Source organism: Dermochelys coriacea, chromosome 6 (genome assembly GCF_009764565.3).
Source record: "Dermochelys coriacea isolate rDerCor1 chromosome 6, rDerCor1.pri.v4, whole genome shotgun sequence".
Lineage (NCBI taxonomy): Eukaryota > Metazoa > Chordata > Testudines > Dermochelyidae > Dermochelys > Dermochelys coriacea.
This window is the reverse complement of record NC_050073.1, coordinates 9,302,046-9,323,767: the sequence shown is the minus strand read 5'-3', so window position 1 is coordinate 9,323,767 and position 21,722 is coordinate 9,302,046. Positions and strand designations below refer to the sequence as shown.

At 56.9% G+C, this 21,722-nt stretch overlaps 2 protein-coding genes across 3 annotated transcripts; one reads left to right on the top strand and one right to left on the bottom strand.

Annotated features, from left to right (window-relative positions):
- Positions 1-602: 602 nt before the first annotated feature.
- Positions 603-14,983, bottom strand: TBC1D10C (TBC1 domain family member 10C). 2 transcript variants are annotated; one of them, XM_038405833.2, is made up of 10 exons: positions 14,625-14,983; positions 14,010-14,224; positions 8,798-8,897; positions 8,258-8,365; positions 7,002-7,108; positions 6,050-6,164; positions 5,381-5,446; positions 4,676-4,865; positions 3,844-3,998; positions 603-1,747 (listed from the first exon to the last, which is right to left on the bottom strand). In XM_038405833.2, the coding sequence occupies exons 1-10, from the start codon at positions 14,820-14,822 to the stop codon at positions 1,229-1,231; spliced, it is 1,773 nt and encodes a 590-aa protein (XP_038261761.1). In that variant the 5' UTR covers positions 14,823-14,983; the 3' UTR covers positions 603-1,228. The 2 variants fall into 2 exon arrangements, with proteins under 2 accessions (XP_038261761.1, XP_043372808.1); XM_043516873.1 differs by having other exon boundaries at positions 3,844-4,115; positions 14,625-14,936.
- A 171-nt stretch (positions 14,984-15,154) lies between these two features.
- PPP1CA (protein phosphatase 1 catalytic subunit alpha) lies at positions 15,155-21,287 on the top strand. The gene is made up of 7 exons (XM_038406133.2): positions 15,155-15,385; positions 17,036-17,167; positions 17,443-17,673; positions 18,269-18,373; positions 19,685-19,908; positions 20,271-20,405; positions 20,875-21,287. Exons 1-7 carry the CDS (start codon positions 15,331-15,333, stop codon positions 20,983-20,985), a joined length of 993 nt encoding a protein of 330 aa, XP_038262061.1. The 5' UTR covers positions 15,155-15,330; the 3' UTR covers positions 20,986-21,287.
- The last annotated feature ends 435 nt before the right edge of the window (positions 21,288-21,722 follow it).

Below are 21,722 nucleotides of genomic sequence, written 5' to 3'. Positions count from 1 at the left end.
GGGGGAAGGTCCTTAATCCCACCCCCCTTTGACCACCAACGGGGGTAGGGCACCTTCACTGCTGGCCATCCAGGTTTCTAGCCCAGCTGGCTTCCATGTAGAAAGCCACTGGGGAATCCTCAGGGTACAGATGTGGGGCTCCACATGAAAGACCCCCTAAACTTATTCTTACCATCTTAGGTTAAAAACTTCCCCAAGGTACAAACTTTGCCTTGGCCTTGAACCGTATGCTGCCACCACCAAGTAATTTAAACAAAGAACAGGGAAAGAGCCCACTTGGAGACATCTTCCCCCAAAATATTCCCCCAAACCCTACACCCCCTTTCCTGGGGAAGGCTTGATAATAATCCTCATCAATTTGTACAGGTGAACACAGACCCAAACCCTTGGATCTTAAGAACAATGAAAAATCAATCAGTCTCCTGCCATTCCTGCCCTGGCCCATCCCCAGGAGGCTGCCTTGGGGCATATTTCCTTCCCCCAGTAATTCCTCTCGTTTGTCAAGTAAGAGCTGCCCTGCCCCGCCCGTAGGTGGCTGGGGCTGTTTCCTTCCTCCCACTGTGGTCTACTGAACAAACAGGCTCCTGATTCAACACTTCTGATTGGCTTTTGTCCCCAGGACGAACTTTTAATACCATCTACACAGACAAGCTACGAAGCGGTGGCTCATCAGCCCCACTCCGCAGCTTGGCCACAGCTGGTGGGGAGAGGGACCCCAGAAGGAAGTTTCATTTCCCTTTAAGTTTTCAATCTGACCCTCCTCCCCGCTACAATCATAGGCTGCCATATTCACAGGGTGGCTGCCTCAATATCCAGGGCCTCTCCCGTAAGGAGCTGTGTGCCTCAGTCCGGTCTCCAATGGAGGGGCAGTGCTTGTGAGTGAGCAAGGCCCAGGCAGGGGCCGGTCTGTCCAGGTTGCTGACACCAATGGCCAGATCAGAGTGGGCATGTTCATCACTCAGTGGGCCCCAGTGTGAATGCTGCTGGGGACTGTGGGAAAATCAGGCCTTGCTGATAGGCGCTACAGGATGCAGGGGGGTCTCAACCCTCTGAGCCCAAGACCCCTTCCCTCTTCAAAGTGACACCCCACACTGTCTCCTTTCCATCCATTGAGCAAATAGGGCGTGGAGCCTCTCTTGGATGGAGCAGGCTCTGCCCCTGCCATTCAAAACAGGTCTCCAGTCAGAGGTGGAGTCTCTCTTGCTAGGGCAGGCTCTGCCCTACCCATTCAGAAATAGGTCTCCAGGTAAGGGACAGAGTTTCTCTTGGCGGGGCCAGGCTCCTCCCCTTTCCCGCCCCCTTGCGCTGGGCTGAGCATGGGACGCTGAGCTACATGGAAAGTCTTGCCACGCGTGTCCGGTTTCTTCCTGCCTGGGGGCTTCTTCTTCCGTGCCTGCTTCTCGGCTGCCGCCTCCTCCTGCCGGCGCCGTGCCTCCTCCTGCTGATGCCGCTCCTGCTCCTGTCGGCGCTGCTCCTTCAGCCGCTCCTTCTCCAGCCGGCGCTGCTCCTTCGGGAGGGGTGGGGGGGGGTCCACCACAATCTCGGGGATGAGGAAGGTGGGCGCTGGGTGCTTGCCCTTTTCGGGCTGCTGCGCATCCTCCAGCTGCTGGGCATCGAAGATGGCTTTGGCATTGGGCAGGCGCTTCTCTGGGCGGTACCCAAAATCAGGCCGGACCTTGCACAGTTTGGCTAGCTGGATTCGGCACTCGTGCGCCACGTCGCGGTCTGAGACGGCCACGTCGTAAACCTGCAAGAGATGGGAGTGGGGGGACGTCATTGGGTCTGAGTCTTGGGGGGAGTCCCGTGTGCAAAGGGACCCCAAATACACAGATGTAAGAGGCCTCAGCTGGGTGTATGCAGGGAAGAGAAACAGCAGAGGGCACCATGACCTTAAGTGGGCCTGACTGTTATAAAAAGCCAGTCAGCTGCAAACCAGCTGAGCGGTGAACAGAAGGAGTTTGCCTGGGAGTTCGCCTGGGGAGAGCCCACTTACATCTTGCCGGCTTCTCTGAGTAGTTACTACAACTCCTGAGGAAGCTCGTAGAAGGAAGGTAATATGGATGGGGAGTGTTCAGCTGTTGTGACCTGCACTGGATGTGCCATGTTTGTCTTTCTTCCACAGGACTGAAGCGACTTTGTCTGTACAAAGTGCAAGCTGGTCTCCATATTGGAAGAGAAGGTTCAAGGTCTGAAGAAACAAGTATCGACCCTGCGTTGCATAAGAGAAACTGAAGATTTCCTGGACAGACGTCAGGATATGCTTCTACGGACACAATGTTCTGAAGATTCAGAGCAGGCTGCGCAGCGGGGACAGGAGGACGGTGAAGAAATTTGGCAACATGTGACCTCCAGAAGAAGAAAGGGGAGTGTCCATGTACCAGCAATGCAGATACAGGTAAGCAACTGTTTTCATGTTCTCTCCACAGGTACTAATGCAGAGAGTGGACTAAATGATACATCTGAGGGAAGGGAACAGAAGGAGACTCCGCCAATTGGAAGGCATGAGATGCACTGTCCTAGGGACGGGGGTTCCACGACCACCGCTCCCAAGAGAAGGAGGTGGGTGGTGGTGGTCGGGGACTCTCTCCTCAGGTGGACTGAGTCATCTATCTGCCGCTCCGACCAGGAAAACCAAGAAGTCTGCTGCTTGCCAGGAGCTAGGATTCACGATGTGACAGAGAGACTGCTGAGACTCATCAAGCCCTCGGATTACTACCCCTTCCTGCTTCTCCATGTGGGCACCAATAATACTGCCAAGAATGACCTTGAGCGGATCACTGCAGACTACATGGCTCTGGGAAGAAGGAGTTTGAAGCGCAAGTGGTGTTCTTGTCCATCCTCCCCGTGGAAAGAAAAGGCCTGGGTAGAGACAGTCGAATCATGGAAGTCAACGAATGGCTACGCAGGTGATGTCGGAGAGAAGGCTTTGGATTATTTGACCATGGGATGGTGTTCCAAGAAGGAGGAGTGCTAGGCAGAGACAGGCTCCACCTAACGAAGAGAGGGAAGAGCATTTTCGCAAGCAGGCTGGCTAACCTAGTGAGGAGGGCTTTAAACTAGGTTCACCAGGGGAAGGAGACCAAACCCCTGAGGTAAGTGGGGATGTGGGATACTGGGAGGAAGCACGAGCAGGAGAGCAGGAGAGGTGAGGGCTCCTGCCTCATACTAAGAAAGCAGGACAAACAGCAAGTTATCTCAAGTGCCTATACACAAATGCAAGAAGCCTGGGAAACAAGCAGGGAGAACTGGTAGTCCTGGCACAGTCAAGGAATTATGATGTGACTGGAATAACAGAGACTTGGTGGGATAACTCACATGACTTGAGTACTGTCATGGATTGATATAAACTGTTCAGGAAGGACAGGCAGGACAGAAAAGGACAGGGAGTTGCGTTGTAAGTAAGAGAGCAGTATGACTGCTCAGAGCTCTGGTATGAAACTGTAGAAAAACCTGAGAGTGTCTCGATTAAGTTTAGAAGTGTGAGCAACAAGGGTGATGTTGTGGTGGGAGTCTGCTATAGACCACCGGACCAGGGGGATGAGGTGGACGAGGCTTTCTTCCGGCAACTAACAGAAGGTCAGAGCTGGGGAGGCATGGCCCTTGGGAGCTGAGTTGGGGAGGGGGCAGAAGAAGGGGGCAGGACAGAGCTGGGGAGATGTGGCCCTCAGGAACTGAGTTGGGGAGGGGGCAGAAGAATGGGGGAGGAAGGAGCTGGGGAGGCCTGGCCCTGTGGGGGCTGAATAGAGGAGGGAGGCCTGGCCCCGGCAGGGGCTGTGCTGGAGGTTGGAGAAGGTTCCTATCTCTGCAGCAGAAGTCCAGCCTGGTCCCTGCCTTGCGCCTCACCTCGGCCATGAATGTGTCCTCCTGCAGCAGGCGGACTGGGATGCTGCGCAGCTTTTCCAGTGTCTCCACCACGCCTGTGCAGTCCCGCAGCTTCTCCGAAGAGCCCAGAGCCAGGCGCACCAGCACCAGCCCCACCCGGAACAGCACCTTCACCCCTGCAGGGAGATCGCAGCCATTAGACCCCAAGCCAGCAGTACGTGGCGCTGTTGCATCCCTGAAACAGCCAGGAGATGGGGCGAGCGGGAGGGAGGGGCTGAAACAGCCATGGTGACCTAGGAGGGAGCCATGAAACAGCCAAAGACGCCTGGGAGGGGAAGCCATGAAACTGTCAGGGGAGTTCTGTGTGAGTGAGAGAGAGAGAATGTGAAACAACCAGGAGGACCTACACAGGGAGGCATGAACCAGCCAGGGGAGCTGTATGTGGGGGACACCATGAAACAGCCAGGTGAGCTGGGGGGCGTGGGGGGGAGCCTTGAAACAGTCAAAGGTCTCTGGGAGGGGGAGCCAAGAGATGGCCAGGTGAGCCATGAAACAGCCTGGGGACCTGGGGGGGAGCTATGAAACAGCCAGTCAAGGTGTGTGTGGGAGCCATGAAGCAGCCAGTGGAGCTGGGGAAGGTGGAGCCATGAAACAGGCAGCAGGCTTGTGGGGAGCTGTGAAACCACCAAGACAACATGAACCAGCCCCGCCCCTCCTGAACCAGGGTAGCCTGGATGTCTCAGCTGTGGGGGAACCATAAATCGTGTAGGACCATGCCCCCAGGACAGCCCTGGCTGCAGGCTGGATAGCTGGCAGTTGTCGGAGCTCTGGGCTGAGCCAGTGTATCACACACCCTCGCTGAGGAAGGCATCCCAGATGCGCAGCACAGTGGGGAAGGGCAGGGTGCGGCTGTAGAGGCACAGGAACCACTCGGTGACGTAGAGCAGCGGCCCCACACCATGCTTCCGCAGGTGCTTGTAGGCCTTGGGGCAGACGCGCTGCAGCAGTGCCACGAAGACCTCACCATCTAGCAGAACTGCCTCCTGCGGGGGAAACCAAGAACCCATCAGATCTGCCCGCTGCACAGCCTCACCCTGCTGCCAAGCATGCAGGCTCCAGCTCCACAGCCCTCTCCTGCTCCCCTGCTGGGGAAGGTAGGGCTAGGCAATGCAGGCTCCTCCTCCTCCCTGGTGTCCCAGCACCCCCTGCTGGTGAGGACAGGGCTGGGCAGTCCAGGCTCCTCCCTCTCCCTGGTGTCCCAGCACCTCCTCCTGGGAAGGGTGGGGCTGGGCAGTGCAGGCTCCTCCCCCTCCCTGGTGTCACAGCAGGAATGTTCCCTCTCCCTGGTGTCTGAGCGCCCCCTGCTGGGGAGGGCCGGGCTGGGCAGTCCAGGCTCCTCCCCATCCCTGGTGTCCCAGCCCCCCCCCCCGATGGGGAGGGCGTGGCCAGGCAGCTGCAGGCTCCTCCCCATCCCTTGCTGACTCCATGTTGCACCTCATAAGGGTCCATGACCCTGTGGAATTCCCATCCTGGGGGAGGGGCCCAGGGGGTTTCTCACCATCTCGGGGCTGTAGTAGCCAGGCAGGTAGCGCTCACTGATCTGCACCAGGCACCAGAAGGCTTGCTGCAGAGGAGACATTCGTCATGGGGGATGTCGGGGTCCCCAGAGCACACGGGGGGCGGTGGTGAATAGAGGAGAGGCACAGGGGGCTGTCAGGGGAGCAGTGCAGGATTTATGTGAGGGGAAGAGGGGAACTGGCTACCCCGGCATGCAAAGGGGCCTGAGGGTAGTGGCTAATGAGGGCTGGGAGTAGGGTTGGTGACCCGTGGGGGTGGGAAGGGTGTTTTGTGAGGGGATGGGAGCTGGCTGCTCTATGGGAGAGGGCAGTGCCCATGAGTGGACGGGGTTATATCACAGGGAGGCAGAACAGTGGGAGCGGGTACGCGACAGGGTGGGGCAGGGCAGTGAGGGCAGGTGCCTGGTGTGGGTTCAGGAGCGTGGGGACAGGGGCAGGGCAATGGGGCTGAGCAGTAGGATGAGGTGGGGCAGGGCAATGGGGACAGGGTCAGGACAGTGCAGGCGGGTGACCTGCAGGGAGGGGCAGGGCAGTGGGGGAGGGGCAGGGAGTAGAGAAGGGGCAGGGCAGTGAGGTCAGGTGCCAGGGTGGGGGGGAGCAGTGCAGTTGGGGGAGGGCATGGTTCCCAGTAGCTGCTGAGCATGACTCACCTCAGCAGGCATGTGCATGAGCAGCACTGCAGCCACAGGGCCCTGGGCCTGGCAGTAGCCCTCGCGGGGCCGGTACACAGTGTAGGCCTTCAGGAGCTGCAGGAGCCCTCGCTGCCTGCACGGATGGGGCTGGGTGTTAGAGTTGGGCCTGGACATGGGGTGCCCGGTGCAGAGCTCCCTCCCCATACAGGATCAGCACACTGGGCCCATCTAGCCCAGTATCGTCCCCTGCCCCCACCCATACCCCAACTCATGTCAGAGCAGACCTTTGGGAAGAGAACCCAGGTGTCCTGAGTCCATGAGGCTACATATATACAGAACTCTCTAAATAGATACCTAGAGGGGAGTCTATTGGGTGGATGTGTGGATAGAGGGAGGGAGGGAGGGACAGGTGTGGATAGAGGGAGGGAGGGAGAGAGGGATGGATAGAGGGAGGAAGGAGTGTGAATGGGAAGGGAGGGAGGGATAGATAGAAGGAAGGAGGAGTGTGGATGGGGACTGATAGATGGGTCACACACTCCCCCTCTCCTCAGGGGTTTGGGGGTAACTCTGCTGCCCAGCTGGGCACTCCCCAGGGGACACCGTTTAGTTGCAGGTTGCCTGGGTGTGGGGAGATGACTCTGGCTCATATGCCCGAGTGGTGCCCCAGCCGGCGCAACTCAATGGCATGGACCCCAGCCGCGTTCCCCCTGCCCCTTGGACAATCCCTCCTCTTTAACTGGAGCCGCTGGGAGCTGGTGTCAGTGGGAGGACAGCACCACTCTGTGGCAAGTGCCTGGAATGGGAACCACAGGCTCACTAGAGCAGCGCTGCCCAGGCAGGAGGATCATCCTGGCCTGGGTGGCAGGACACAGCCCCCCACTCCAGCTGCAGGGGCAACTCAGGCATTAGCCCCAGTCGGGTTTTCCCTCTGCTCCCCCAGCACTTGGCTGTGCCCCTGCCACCCCCTTACCCGTGCCCCTCAGGCGACAGGAACATCTCGTGGAAGGGGAACTGGCGGTGGATGTCCTTCTCGATGGTCTCCAACCACTGCGGGTCGCCAGGTGACTGTTCCAGTTCCTACGGTGACACGGCAATGGGTGACTATGGTGATAGGAAGTGGGCCACCCCACCCCATCCCCAGGGCAGGGGCTCAGGGTTAGCGGCGGAAGATCAGGGCCTGGGGCAGTTGTTAGTGGTGGTTGTGTTTGCAGGTAGTGTGGGCCAGAAGGAGCATCAGAGCAACTGGATGTGGGTCCTTCAGCTCTGGCTGAGACCAATCAAGAGCAATGGAAACCCCAATGACTGAACTGCCACCTATCAGCAAGAGCTCCCAGCAGGCTGAACACGTGAAATCAGTTGCAGTCTCTGACCTGGGACTGGAGGACAAAGGGACAGGGACAGAGAAAGGAAACTGCAGTTCTCACAGCAGCAGCATGGCTCAGCGAGCCCTGGTGCTGGTCAGGATGGATGATGTCTTAACCTTTGTCCCTCTGCTCCTCTCCTCAGGACTCTGCGCCATGTGCCAGCGGGGCCCTGGAGAGGGTGAATATCTCTGACCAGGCATCTGGCTCAGCTGGGACTCATGGGGCAGAGCTCATGGCACAAAACAGGAGGGCTGGAGTCCAGCAGCTCCATCTCGGAGGCATTAAGGCCTTGTGACCGGCCCTGAAGGAAGAATGGGACCCCTCGGGAGACTGGTACACCGAAGGGGTACCCACACAGCACTGTTTATAAGCTGGGTCATAGCACAGATCTGGTGGATCTGGGCCTCGAGACGTCATATTCTGACACGGACAATGACTCATCCTGGGGCCAGATCCTGTTCTCCTGCCGGTCACCCCATGGCAGTCAGCAGGATCAGGGAGAACAAGATCAGGCCCTTTCACCCTCTATATTGACCCCCTGCCCTCTGGCCCTGGGGAGCGGAGAGCTCCCCTCCTGCCACTGCAGCAATGCAGGTGCCTGCTGCAAGAGCTAAAGGAGTGCTCCCCTAGCAGCAGTGCTAGCTGGGAGGTTATCCTCTCTGCACGCTAGTCAATACAGGGTAGCTTTGTGCGTAGCCAGCGCCTAGAGCCAGGCATGTGAAAGTGTGGGAGGCAGCTGGCTCAGAGCTTGAGGGCATCGGCATGGATGCTGTTGGGCCAGAGTGGGTGGGTGGGGGACAGAGGATGCCGAGGGAGAGTGGGAGCTGCAAGGGAGGCAGGGAAGAGGGGAGGAGCTGGTTACCTTGTATTTGCCCTGGTTGTGGGTCATGCTGGCCTGCCCTCCGCACAGCAGGGGCCAGCAGCGGGCGCGCATGGACGAGGGGATCCCTTTACGGCACAGGACCTTCACCTGGAGCCAGAGAACTGCATCAACCACAGCACAACCCTCCACAGGGCAGGGCCAGGGAGAGGGGACCCAGTGCACCCCCACATGGGACGAAGCCAGGGAATGGGGGCCCAGCATGCTAGACACTAGACAGAGCCAGGACCCTGGGACACAGGCTTCAGGGGCAGGGAGACCCTAGCTCCAGGGGGCTCAGCTGTGTGGCATGACGCTGTCAGGAGATGTAATGGGGGAAGCCCTGGCAGCAGCCAATCTTCTGGGGGACTGGAGCACACTGGGGTGCCCTACGGGGAGACTGGTTGCTCCCTGGAGGGATTAGCAGGGCCCTTTGGGGTGCTCCATGGGAGGGCTGAGTGCCCCACTGGGCAATCGAGTGCCCCACTGAGTGCCCCACTGGCCCCATAGAGGGGTTGGGATTTCTCTGTGGCTCCTCCTCACCTTCTTGTACCTCCTGGCCATGGTCTTCTCCCAGTGTGATGTCATCTCCAGCCATCTGTTTTCCCGGTGCCGGACGAGCTCTACTGGGGGCTGGGCCGGGCTGGATGAGGGAAAAGAATGGGTGTCAGGCTAAAGGCCATCTCCTCCTCGCCCTGTGCCTCCATTCCTACCATCTCTTTGTCCTTCTGGTGCACCCCTTCTACCTCTCTTTCATTCCCTCTTTCCTCCTCGCTTGTGCCCCCTCTTCTCCCTCATTCAGTAGCCGCACTCGGCTCCCCTCCTGGGGCACTACTCTGGGAAAAGAGCACAGCCTCCTCATTGCCCACCCCCTGTCCACTCCTTCCTCTCTGGGTACAGCTGCCTCAGCTCCCTCTACCCCTGCCCTACCCTGGGGCTGGGCAGGGGGAGGTGGCACCTGGGAATGTGAAAACTAAACACTGGGCAAATCAGGATGTTCCAACATCACCTTAACTCTGACTCTTCTCCTGCCTAACCCCAGCTACAGGCTGGCAGTACCATCACCCAGCCAACTCTACCCCCAGATGAGCCATAGACCTCCCCCCCCAGCGTCACCCCCACAATCTGCATGCTGAGGGAGCATTGTCTTAATGGTCTGTTATTGTTTAGAGACCCAGAGCATTGCTTTTCACCCTCCATGTGCTTCAGAGACACCCCACAACTCCCACCAGAAACACAGATCTCTTGTTTATTGGGTTTGTAAATTCATGGGGCACAGTCTGAGCAACCAGATCTGGTTGCATTCCCTCTGCCATGGAGACCATGAGTTTGAGTAACAACCAAGTAAGCAAGGAGTAATGATTAACAACTAATCAGTGAGTAATGACTGAGTAAATACTTACTAATCCCTGAGTAACAAGTGAGTAAACACTGAGCATTAGCAAGTAATCGCTGAGTAGCATCTGAATAAATATCAAGTAATGCTTGGGTAACGACTACATAAACCTGAGTAACAGCAAAGGAGTGATCAAGTAACAACTGAGTAAACCATGAGTAATGACCAGGTAAAGACCAAATAATGACTCAATAAACACTTAGTAACAATTTAGTAAACCCTGACTACTGAGTAATGACTAAATGAACACCACACAATGCCTTAATAACCACTGAGTAAACCCCGAATAACAACTGAGTAAATACTAACTAAATACTGAGCAATGGCTAAGCTAGTTGAGCCTCAAGGGTTGTTGTAGCCTGTGAGGAGGGCAGAACTGGCACCTGCCACAAATTGCCTGCCTTCCATCTGGGCCTATGCAACATCTGAGTAACGAGTGAGTAAACACTGAGTAACAAGCGAGTAAACACTGAATAACAAGTGAGTAAACACTGAGGCCTGGTCTATATATAAAACTTAGGTCAACCTAGCTACATCACTCAGGACTGTGGAAAATGTCATGCCCTGTGCAACATAGTTAGGTCAACCTAACCCCGACTGCAGACACAGCTAGGTTGATGGAAGAATTCTTCTATTGGCATAGCTACCGCCTCTCGAGGGGGGTGGATTTACTACAGCAATGGAAAAACGCCTTCCCTCACCATAGCACGTGTCTACACTATAGTGGTGCTGCTGTAGTGCTTCTTGTGTAGACATACACTGAGTAATGAGTGAGTAAACATTGAGTAATGAGCAAGTAAACATTGAGGAACAAGTAAATATTGAGTAATGAACATGAAAAAGCAAAATAATGAGTGAGTAAACACTAAGAATGTAAGAGCGGCCATACTGGCTCAGACCAATGATCCCTCTAGTCCAGTATTCTGTCTTCTGAGAGTGGCCAATGCAAGCTATTTCAGAGGGAATGAACAGAACAGGGCAATTATTGAGTGATCCATCCCATATCGTCCACTCCCAGCATCTGGCAGTTAAAGGTTTAGGGACAGCCAGAGCATGGGGTTGTGTCCTTGACCATCTTGGCTAAAAGTAATTGATGGACCTATTCTCCATGAACTTATGTAATTATTTCTTGAACCCAACTATACTTTTGGCCATCACAACATCCCCTGGCAATGAGTTCCGCAGACTGACTGTGTGTTGTGTGAAGAAATACTTCCTTTTGTTTGTGTTAAACCTGCTGCCTGTTAATTTCATCGGGTGACCCTGGGTTCTTGTGTTATGTGAAGGGGTAAATAACACTTCCTTATTCACTTTCTCCACACCAGTCATGATTTTATAGACCACTACCATAGCCCCCCTTAGTCGTTTCTTTTTCAAGCTGAACGGTCCCAGTCTTTTTAATCTCTCCACATGTAAAAACTATTCCATACCCCTAATCATTTTTGTTGTAATGAGCACCTAATCACTGGGTATTCAGTGTGTAAACACTGACTACTGAGTGTGTCAACACCGAGTAATGTCCACATAACGAGTAATGAGTGAGTAAACACTGAGTAATGACCAAGTAAACACTGAATAAAGAGGGAGTAAGACTATCAGTGTTTTAACCCACGGGTGTGGGCAGTGACAGGTCTGTTGGGCAGGGGAATTGGCTTCGGGGGCAGGTTGGCAGCCCCACCACATGCAATCTTCCCAGCAGCACAGAGCGAATCCCCAGGGCAAGGCTGTAGGAAAGGATCCCAGGGAAAACAGGTGTGGGGCTGAACAGGCTGTTCTCTCATCTCTCCTGGGCCCGTTCACACCCTGAGCCGCTCGGCGGGGTGAGGTGGGGGTGGGGGAGGCTGGGGCACTGACGTCCCTGACCGCACGCTGCTGCAAGCACGGTGTGCACATCGCCATGGAGACGGGGACAGGATGTGGCTGAGCCAGGAGCTGCTGAAACAGGAAGTTAGTTCATGTGGGTCGAGGGGTCCAGGGTGCTCCCCTCCCTTGGCCCAGCACTCACAGTGCTCAGAGCCCTTCCCAGAGGGGTGAGGGGCCAGAGCGCTTCTCTGGGGCTGACATGGGCCTCACACCTGTCATTAGCACACGCCCCACCCCCAGAACCCAAAGAAAGACAAGGGCCATGGACAGGTGTGAGCAGTTAGGAAGAAAACCATAGCTTCTGAGCTCATGTCCTCTGCAGGATCACGGCATGGGAATGGAGCAGAGTTCCCCAGCTTCCCCCAGGACCAGGGCATTCTCAAGGCCTCGGTGCCTGGCAGTCCAGAGGGGACATCTCTAAAGACCCACTCGAGCTCATCACAAGTTCTGGGATCAGAGCAAGAGTCACCCCTGGGCTCTGCAGGAGATCAGACTAGACCAGTGGCTTTCAGCCTGTGGTCTGCAGATTATGTCTAAGATTTCCAAAGGGGCCTGCACCTCCATTTGAAATTTTTTGGGGGTCTGCAAATGAAAAAAGGTTGAAAACCACTGGACCAGACGACAAGAACAGCCCCTTCTGGCCTTCCCATGCCTCCATGTGTTGCATTGAAGTCATAAAAAGAAAAGGAGTACTTGTGGCACCTTAGAGACTAACAAATTTGTTTGAGCATAAGCTTTCGTGAGCTACAGCTCACTTCATTGGATGCATTTGGTGGAAAATACAGAGGGGAGATTTATATACACACACAGAGAACATGAAACAATGGATTTTATCATACACACTGAAGTGAGCTGTAGCTCACGAAAGCTTATGCTCAAATAAATTTGTTAGTCTCTAAGGTGCCACAAGTCCTCCTTTTCTTTTTGCGAATACAGACTAACACGGCTGCTACTCTGAAACCTGTCATTGAAGTCATAGTTTGCATTTCATTTCCTACGGTTTTTGTAACGAACAGTAAGGAAGGGGAGGGAAAATCCCCTCCCAAGACAGAGCTTCCATCTCTGGCATTCCTGAGCTCTGCTCCTTTGCAGACGCACCTTGCAGATTTCAGAATTGGGATCTGTTTGGTTAGACCCTACTTAAACATGGCCCCCTCCCCCAAGGGAGGACCTTGGAATCCTGACTGAGCCAGTAGTTAGAAAAGCCCACCCTGTCATCTGCCTTCAGCACACTGTTCATTAAAACAACAACCAAACAGACCTTAGCCTTGCCATGCTGGATAATCACCACTAAACCCCTTGGCACTAGCTAAGCTTAGCCCTCACATTTGTTATCACCATCAGCTACCCAGTGTCCAGGGAAATACCCCAATAATCCAGATCCTAGGGAAGCAGGAGAGGATGTTATAGTAACATAGCATCTTTCATCCTGCAGCACTTTGCAGTCAATGCTGGCTGTGTGACCTGGGGCAGGTCACCTGCCCTGCTTGGTGCCTCAGTTTCCCCATCTGTACAATGGGGAGTAGGACACCACCCCTGCACCCCTCCCATCCAATAGGAGATGGGATGGCAGGTGCTCTGGAAGAGCTAGGTGTTATTGTGATTGTAGACGTAGACAGTTATGGGGCTGGGGCCGGGGCTGCCTCTAGGAAGGAGGGCACACAGGACGCTCTGCTGCAGGAAGCAGGGCGGCAGCATAGCGCACTGGCACCGGGGTGGCATGGGCTCTTCCAAACCCTGCCCAGAAAGCTCCCACAACCTCAGCTGACCCAGCCATGAGGCTGATGGCCTGAGCCGACCCTACCTGGATCCAGCTTTGGGGCTGTACACCACTCGTGATTCCCCAGCTGGGGGAAGGTAGAGAGAGTGAACCAGGGTGCCCAGGGACCATTGTGCCTCCCCAGCAGAGGGCCTGCCCTCACTAGCACCTTGGGTGTGGAGACCCCAGAGGGTACCCCCGACATATTCCCTGGGTCGGGGGCTCCCCTACATCCGGCTGTTAGGGAGGGGGACTGGTGCACAGGGCCCTGATGCAAGAGTCCCAAACCGTCCTTTCTCCCAGTTCCTGAGACCCTTGTTCCCCAAACTCCACCTCTTCCCTGCTTCTGCCCCACCCCCGGGGGGCAGCAGGACTAGGAGAGAGGTCGGGGGCAGGGCCACAACCACAAGCTGCTCCTTTTGGGTGTGGGCTGATTCCCCAGTCCCCAAGCCAGGGGCTCAGCTCCTCTGTGTATGTCCGTTCTATGGGCCTGAGCACCCCATATCCTCAGTTCACAGACTGGGGAGATGTTGGATCCAGGCTCAGAGCTCAGGTGGGTATCAGCCCAGCACCCACAATGGTTCCAGGGAAGAAGAGATCAGGACGAGGAATGGGACCCAGGCATCCGGGTCAGCCATGCAGGGTGCTCACCCCTAGGGGACACAGGAATGCCTTTTGCAGCACCCCTCTGCAATGCCCACTTTGAGCATTCCCATGCCCAGGCCTGTCCCACTCACCCATCCTGGGCGCCACTGGTCCCGAAGAAGCCATAGCGGTCGGTCTGGCGATAGGGGGCGGCCCCGTTCAACTCAGAGTCAGAGCCCAGTGAGCTGGAGTCATCATGGCGCCCAAGGGCTGAGTCGAAGGCGTCCGACAGCTCCTCCAGGGTACTGAGGCTGGAGGAGGCAGCGGAGGACATGGGGCCGGACGCCATGCCCGCGAACCCAGCACCCTGCAGGGGGAGGGAGGGCAGGGAGAGGGGCCTGCAGTGAGCGCCCAGCATGGCCAGCCCAGAACCAAACACCCCAGGAGACAACCCCAGGGTCTGACCTGCCCAGAGCCCTGCACCCCCATCTCCCCCAGGGTCTGCCCCCTGGGCCCCTCATCCCCTCTCCCCCAGAGTCTGCCCTGTGTATTGTGGGAGGAACCCACGGGGGCCTGGTTTCTGGGCAGGGAGCGTAACGCCCTCATACAGAGCCCCCCCCACCCCAATTCTCTTGTGTTTATCCCGGGGGTGACTTTGTGCAGCCCTTGTCTCCAAGTTTGGCTCCATGGCACAGCTCAGGGGGGTTCCTAAGCAATCTCCCCACATTGTCCCCAAGGAGCCCTCCCCATGCTCCGTTCCCACTCACCTTCAGTATGCCCGATCCTCTTAGCTCGTGCTCTGTGCTGGGGCCATTCCCAGTGGAGCAGTGCCCAAGTGGCACGGCCGTGCACCCGTCCCTTGCCAACACCTCAGTCCAGCGCGCTCCCCAGGGGCGCTGCAAACTTATTTCCTCTTTGCTGTCATTTCCTTTTGCACCTGACAGGGCTGAGGCAGCAGGCAGCATGTGGGTGAAGGGGGAGGGGAGCCTGAGGCCACGGGCAGTGTGTTTGTGGGGCAGCGCCCCCACCCCGCTCCCTGCAGCGCCCCCTGCTGGCAGAGGCTGGGGCTGGAGTAGCCGGGAGCTGCCCCCCACCCCAGCCAGCGCCCCCACCCCGCTCCCTGCAGCGCCCCCTGCTGGCAGAGGCTGGGGCTGGAGTAGCCGGGAGCTGCCCCCCGCCCCAGCCAGCGCCCCCACCCCGCTCCCTGCAGCGCCCCCTGCTGGCAGAGGCCGCGCCGCGGAGCCGCGCCCCTCCCCGGGGCTCTAGGCCGGTGTCTGCCCATGATCCCTCCGCTCCTCTAGAGGGCGCGGCGCTCCCGACCCGCCTCCTAGCTGAAAGCGGCCGCCAGTCAGCGCCAGGCTCTCGGCCCGGAGCGCGCGGAGCGGAGCGGAGCGGGCGGGCGGGCGGGCGGGCGGGGGGGGTGAGTGCCGCGAGAGGAACCCAGGCGTCCGGGCCTGGCCCCGCAGAGCCGCCATGTCGGAGGGCGAGAAACTCAACCTGGACTCCATCATCGGGCGGCTGCTGGAAGGTGCGAGGAGCCCGAGCCCGAGCGCGGGCGCGGGCGCGGGGCGGTGCTGGGGATTTGCCCGGTTGGCTCGTGCCCTGCCCTTCCCCCCGCCCCGCGCGGGCAGCCCCGGGCGCTGTGGCTGGAGCGGGCCCGGGCCCTCCGGGACGTTTCCGCGTTGACTTCGTGGGCTCCTTTGTTGGCCTCGGGTCTCCCCGCCGGCAGCGCGCTCCTGGGCCGCGGGGCAGGGCGGGGGCCGGGGCTCCGGTAGCGGCCCGGCCTCTGGCTGCCCGCCCCACGCCGGCCGGGCCCGTGGCTTGGACGTTTCACGGCTGTCCTGGGTGGGGCCCCAGAGAGGAGCTAGGGACTCTCCCATTCCCGGGGACTTGATCGCAGCTGGAGGGGGAGACCCCGGGGGTCGGGGGCGTTTGTGGAGGGAGGGGAGACCGGGAAGGGGGGGGGCGTTTGTGGAAAGAGACAGACCGGTGCGTGGGGGGGGGGGGAAAGGGGACGGTGGTCCCAGTGCGAACTCTGCTCTCCCAGTGCTGCTAACAAAAGGGAGGGAGGGATTAGCTGCTACTTCCCTGCACCCTTGCTGAGCGGCAGATGATCTGATCTCGCATCCCCATGCATCACAAAGGCGAGGCAGGTTTCAGAGGAGCAGCCCTGTTAGTCTGTATCCGCAAAAAGAAAAGGAGGACTTGTGGCACCTTAGCGACTAGCAAATTTATCAGAGCATAAGCTTTCGTGAGCTACAGCTCACTTCCCTAATGCATCCGATGAAGTGAGCTGTAGCTCACGAAAGCTTATGCTCTAATAAATTTGTTAGTCGCTAAGGTGCCACAAGTCCTCCTTTTCTTTTTTAAAAGGCAAAGCAGAAGCATTAGTCCCGTGCGTCATGCGGGGAAACTGAGTGGCCCAAGATTACAGAACAGTTTAGAGCTGGGGAAAGAACCCAGGTGCCTGGCCTCACAATCCAGTATCAGCTACTAGGCCACCCTGCTTCTTAAAACGTGTATTTTGCAGCCTGCAATGTTGAAAGGGGCTTTAGTGTGACCAGGAGCTGAGAGGGTGGGGAATGGGATGCAGGACCTTTCCCTCTAGTGGGCACCGACTCTGATCCTACCCCAGGGTGGGGGGACTTGCTGGCTTAGAGGGGTGTGAGCATGGGACATGGGGCCTTTCCCCACTGGGGGTGCTGGGTCCAATCCTGCCCCAGGGTGGGGGGACTGGCTGGCTCAGAGGGGTGAGGAAATGGGATGCAGGACCTTTCCTCTGTAGGGGGTATGAGCTCTTCTCTAACTGGTAGAGTGTCTGAAGATCCCATTTGGGTTCTGGCTGAAGGTCCTGTGTGAGATGCCCATGGTGGGTCTGGGTCCAGCCTCGCTGCGCCTCTTGAGCCGGCTGCACAGAGCCAGTGAGGACCGAGGCTGGGCCAGGGCTGCTTGGCACTTCCTTCCCTTTTGCTGGTCTTGACTCACTTGTTAACGTGCATGCGTGGGTGGGGGGCGGTATACACGCCTGCCCAGAAAAGCATCAGGCAGTTCAGCCCTGTAGTCCCTTGGACCATTCCAGCAGGAGCTGGGGCCTTGCCCTGAGCTTTGGGTGGGTCTGTGAGCTTTGCAGGGGCTATGACCGCAGCCCTGCAGAGACGCCCGCTGTGCTGTGTTGCAGTGCAAGGCTCCCGGCCCGGCAAGAACGTGCAGTTGACGGAGAGTGAGATCCGGGGCCTCTGCCTCAAGTCGCGGGAGATATTCCTGAGCCAGCCCATCCTGCTGGAGCTGGAGGCACCACTGAAAATCTGCGGTGAGTGAGCAAGGTCGGGGGGTGGGAACCTTCCTCCTAGCGGCCATGGGGTAGAGGCTGGGGGATTTCCCGCACCTCTTGTTCTGACTCTGGGGGGGTTCGCTGGCTCGGGCTCTGCGGGGTGGGAAGCCAGGGGTGGATCCATGGCCCATTACCTGGCCCTTTCCAGAGGTGGGAGGGATCCCATGGTCTGTGGGGGGAGGACCCTGGCTTTGTGGGGGAGGTGGGTTAGGCCTGGCTGTGGTAGCTGCTGTACTCACCTCCCACCCTCCCAGGTGACATCCATGGGCAGTACTACGACCTGCTGCGGCTCTTTGAGTATGGGGGCTTCCCGCCTGAGAGCAACTACCTCTTCCTGGGAGACTATGTGGACCGGGGGAAGCAGTCGCTGGAGACCATCTGCCTTCTGCTGGCCTACAAGATCAAGTACCCTGAGAACTTCTTCTTGCTGCGCGGCAACCATGAGTGCGCCAGCATCAACCGGATCTACGGCTTCTACGATGAGTGTGAGTGTGGATCCCCTCACCACCACCACCTGGCCCCTCGAGTTCCCTCCCAACCCAGCTCCCCTCACCCTTGCCATGAGTGCACCAGCATCAACCGCATCTACGGCTTCTACGATGTGTGTGAGTGTGGGTCCCCTCACCACCATCACCTGGCCCCCCGAGTTCCCCCCCAACCCAGCTCCCCTCACCCTACCATGAGTGCTCCACCGTCAACCGCATCTACAGCTTCTACGATGAGTGTGCCCGCATTACTCTGCTCCCTGTACTCTCCATTTCCTCCACTGCCCCACATCTATACTTTTGTACCCCCTCTGCCCTGACCACCATATCCCCTACACCCCGAACCATGAGTGTGCCAGCGTCCATGGCAGAGGGCAGCCTCTGCTCTATATCCCATGTGCCCCCTAGTTGACCTTGGGGTCTGACTGGCACCCCCTACAGAGGAAGGCCCTATGTGCCGTCACTGTACAGTTCACTTGGCTCCCTGTATGGCCTAGGTCTCTCCCAGCAGGCCAGGGCCCAGCCTTGGAGGGGGGCCCCGCTCCCTTGTCTCCCACAGTAACTGGACTCCCATCCCCCACATTGTCCCCCACAGGCAAGAGGCGCTACAACATCAAGCTGTGGAAGACGTTCACCGACTGCTTCAACTGCCTGCCTATCGCTGCCATTGTGGACGAGAAGATCTTCTGCGGCCATGGAGGTGTGGGAGGGGCCACAGGGTGTGTGGGGCAGTGCCCCGTGACCTTGTCCCTGGGAGGGAGGAAGACAACCTAGTGGGGTGTTTCAGGAATTCCAATATGGGCTTCGTCCAGCAGAGGGCGCTGCTGGGGAAGGTGGAGGGTGCTAAGCACCATGGGGCTGTGGGCACTTGATCAGGGCAGGGTGTTGTCCTGGGGATGGGATGGGAGGGTGTTGGGGTAGGGCTAATGGATGCTGGGAGAGCTGTGTGGGGCACATCTGGAGTGGGATGCTGCAAGGCAGGTATGGGGGGGCAGGGAGTTGCTATAGGGGCTGTGTATGGTGGGATAATAAAAATGTAAGCCCCTTTGTTTTCAGTTTAAACTGATTTTTACCGAAAAATCCCCAGGTTTTACAAAAAGTATTATTCATTTTTTCTGATTTTCACCCTATTTTTCTATCATTCAAATATATATAAAAATATTGTTTGATTAGGAAAATACAAAGCGTTGCATGAGCTATATGTATCACAATAATACATTAGTCTGTGTGTAAATGCAAAGTTGCCTGTTGAACTAAGGCTATGTATTGATCTAGAAGATACACGCAAGAAATAAACAGGCAGCATGCAAGCTCTGAAATGCATGTGCATCTGAACATACTGATGAATCTCATGCTCACCACATACACATTTCAAGCTGTTAGCAGATAACGGTTTAAAGATCTGACACACACAAATGGGAAGAAAATCTGTATCAGAATACATTTCTGAACACAAGGAAGTATTCAAAAGTTTTCAAAATCAAAAACGAAAGAAAAGGATGAAGTTGAGTGTACGTGCTGCAAATGGTGTGGCCCAATTATTAAATGTAAATACTTATATGCTAATAGTTCTAAGTCTACACCAGTAAACTGTTTGTTCAAATAAAAAGCTTTATTTGGGGATTAGAGATCTATTGTTTTCTTAAACTCAGAGGTGGCATTGTGTTTTGAGTTCTGTTTTAGTTCTGCAGCAAACCACATTGATGAATGGAATTCACAGCATTAATTTACTTTATATATTTAATACTTTATATATATAAATAATTTATTAATTATTTATTTAATTAATTAATTTACCCCCTGTCCTTCCGTCCACCAAAATAAAACCAATGTTTACCCAGAAAAATTAAGTTTTTTGCACTGATTTTCACCTGGTTTTGTTGTTGTGGTAATAAATACTGATAAATTCCTGGGGAAAATTAAATAAAATAAAAACTGAAAACGAAGGGCCCTATTAATATGCTACCACAGTGTGTGGGGCAGAATCTAACAGACTAATTTCCCCCCTCAGGGCTCTCGCCAGACCTGCAGTCGATGGAGCAGATCCGCAGGATCATGCGCCCCACGGACGTGCCAGATCAGGGCCTGCTGTGCGACCTCCTCTGGTCCGACCCCGATAAGGATGTCCAGGGCTGGGGCGAGAACGATCGCGGCGTCTCCTTCACCTTCGGCTCTGAGGTGGTTGCTAAGTTCCTGCACAAACACGACCTGGACCTTATCTGTCGGGCACACCAGGTACCAGCTGGGGGGGAGCCCAGCACTAGGGGGATTGAGGGACATCAGAAGGGCTGGGAGGCTGTGGGTCATCATGGGGGGGCAGGGGGCTGTGGGTCTGGATGGAGGGCAGCGTCAGAGCTGTGTGGGGTGCTCTCTGGTGGGGCTTCCCCTGGCTGGGGTACAGGAACCTGCTGGCTGGGGATGGTTTGCATTGTTTGGATCAGTCTGTTCCTGCCCCTGCGTCCCGTGTGGGTGACAGAGAGGGGTTAGTCTGTGGTGCCAGGCTGTGCCAGTTTGGGGGTCAGGCAGAGCTGGGGGCATGGAGTGGGGTGCCTGGGAGTGGGTCAGGCTGGACACTGTCTTCTGTCTCCCTGCCCCAGGTGGTGGAGGATGGTTACGAGTTCTTTGCCAAGCGCCAGCTGGTGACACTCTTCTCAGCCCCCAACTACTGCGGCGAGTTTGACAACGCAGGCGCCATGATGAGTGTGGACGAGACGCTCATGTGCTCCTTCCAGGTGAGCCTGGGGTGGGGCGGGGCGGGGCAGGGCAGGGCAATGCCATGCCCACCCTGCTGGGGCAGGGGGTGTGTGGAGCCAGCACCCTGCAGCAGCCCTGGCCCTGCAGCCTGAGCTCCCTGCCAGGGGGAGCTGGGAGGGGTGCCAGACATCAGCTGGGATAATGGCGAGTGGGGGAGGAAACCTCCTGTAGAGGACAACCCCCCCTTCCAGTAACAGCCCAGATGAGGAAGGGTCTGGGCCTTAGAGGAGCTGTGGGGACCCCAAGTCTGGACTCTGAGGGGGGGGTGTCCCCATGGCAGCCACTTCTTCAGCAAGGGGGCGGGGCTGCAATTTCAAGAGCAGTAGATCCCCTGGGCTGTGGGGGTTGGAATGGGCCCTGGCCCAGTACCTGTGCCAGCTCTTGAGGGACAGGGCCCAGCAGGCTGGGACCCCCTTCTCTGCATCCAACCTCCCTCTTCTCCTGCAGATCCTGAAACCGGCTGACAAGAACAAGGGCAAGTACGGGCAGTTCAGTGGTCTGAACCCCAGCGGGCGCCCTGTCACACCCCCACGTAACTCGGCCAAGGCCAAGAAGTAACCGGCTGCTCCCCCTGCCCTACCCCATGGACTGGGGGTGCCCCTTCACTGCGCTGTCCTTGGCTCTCTGCACAGAGGGGCTCTGCTGTCTAGTGCCCACCCTGCCTGCCTGGGGCAGAGCTGATTTATTATTTTGAAACTTCTGGAGTTTGATACCAAAAATCCTGTTCTGGGGAGAGGGAGCCAGGGAGGGCTCTTGATTCTGGGGGAGTGGGTTTAACCTTTTTGGATCAAGTCTATTTTGCCATTGCCCACAATGCTGAGAATATTTCTTTTTGAATAAATATTTACCAGAAATTCTTACCCTGCTGCCTCCCTGTCCCTCCGTTCCCAGCCCATGGCAGGGGCTCTCTGAGGGGCTATGCAGGGAATATCCTATCCTGCCCCCTGCTGAGGCTCTAATGCCCCTGGGAGTGGACAATGGTATCTCCCCTCAGCCCCTGCCTGTGGCAGCTAATGCCACAGGGGGCTCCTTCCTGACCTGTGAGCAGGGGCCTAGTGCCTTCCAGCCCTCCTCACTCACCCCCTCTTCCCCCCCACAGGGCAGAGTGCTGACGTGCAGCCACTTCTGGGGAGAGCTGTGCTGCACCTATACCATCGGTTGGCGTTGTGTTATGGGGGGGCCATGAACTATCCTGGTATGATGGAGAGCAGGGGGGCCATAGCCCCTGCAGGGACCTTGATGGCTCCAGGAGCTAAGGGGTCCCTGCCAGGAAGGGGGTGTTGAGAATGTCAGTG

Coding starts and splice junctions, on each gene's coding strand:
- TBC1D10C (XM_043516873.1), bottom strand. CDS start 14,822: ATGCTGCCTGCTGCCTCAGCCCTGTCAGGTGCAAAAGGAAATGACAGC. Junction 14,225..14,624: donor GAGGATCGGGCATACTGAAG/GTGAGTGGGAAC, acceptor CTCCCCCTGCAG/GGTGCTGGGTTCGCGGGCAT. Junction 1,748..3,843: donor AGGACACATTCATGGCCGAG/GTGAGGCGCAAG, acceptor CATCTCTTGCAG/GTTTACGACGTGGCCGTCTC.
- PPP1CA (XM_038406133.2), top strand. CDS start 15,331: ATGTCGGAGGGCGAGAAACTCAACCTGGACTCCATCATCGGGCGGCTG. Junction 18,374..19,684: donor GATCTTCTGCGGCCATGGAG/GTGTGGGAGGGG, acceptor TTCCCCCCTCAG/GGCTCTCGCCAGACCTGCAG. Junction 19,909..20,270: donor TTATCTGTCGGGCACACCAG/GTACCAGCTGGG, acceptor TCCCTGCCCCAG/GTGGTGGAGGATGGTTACGA.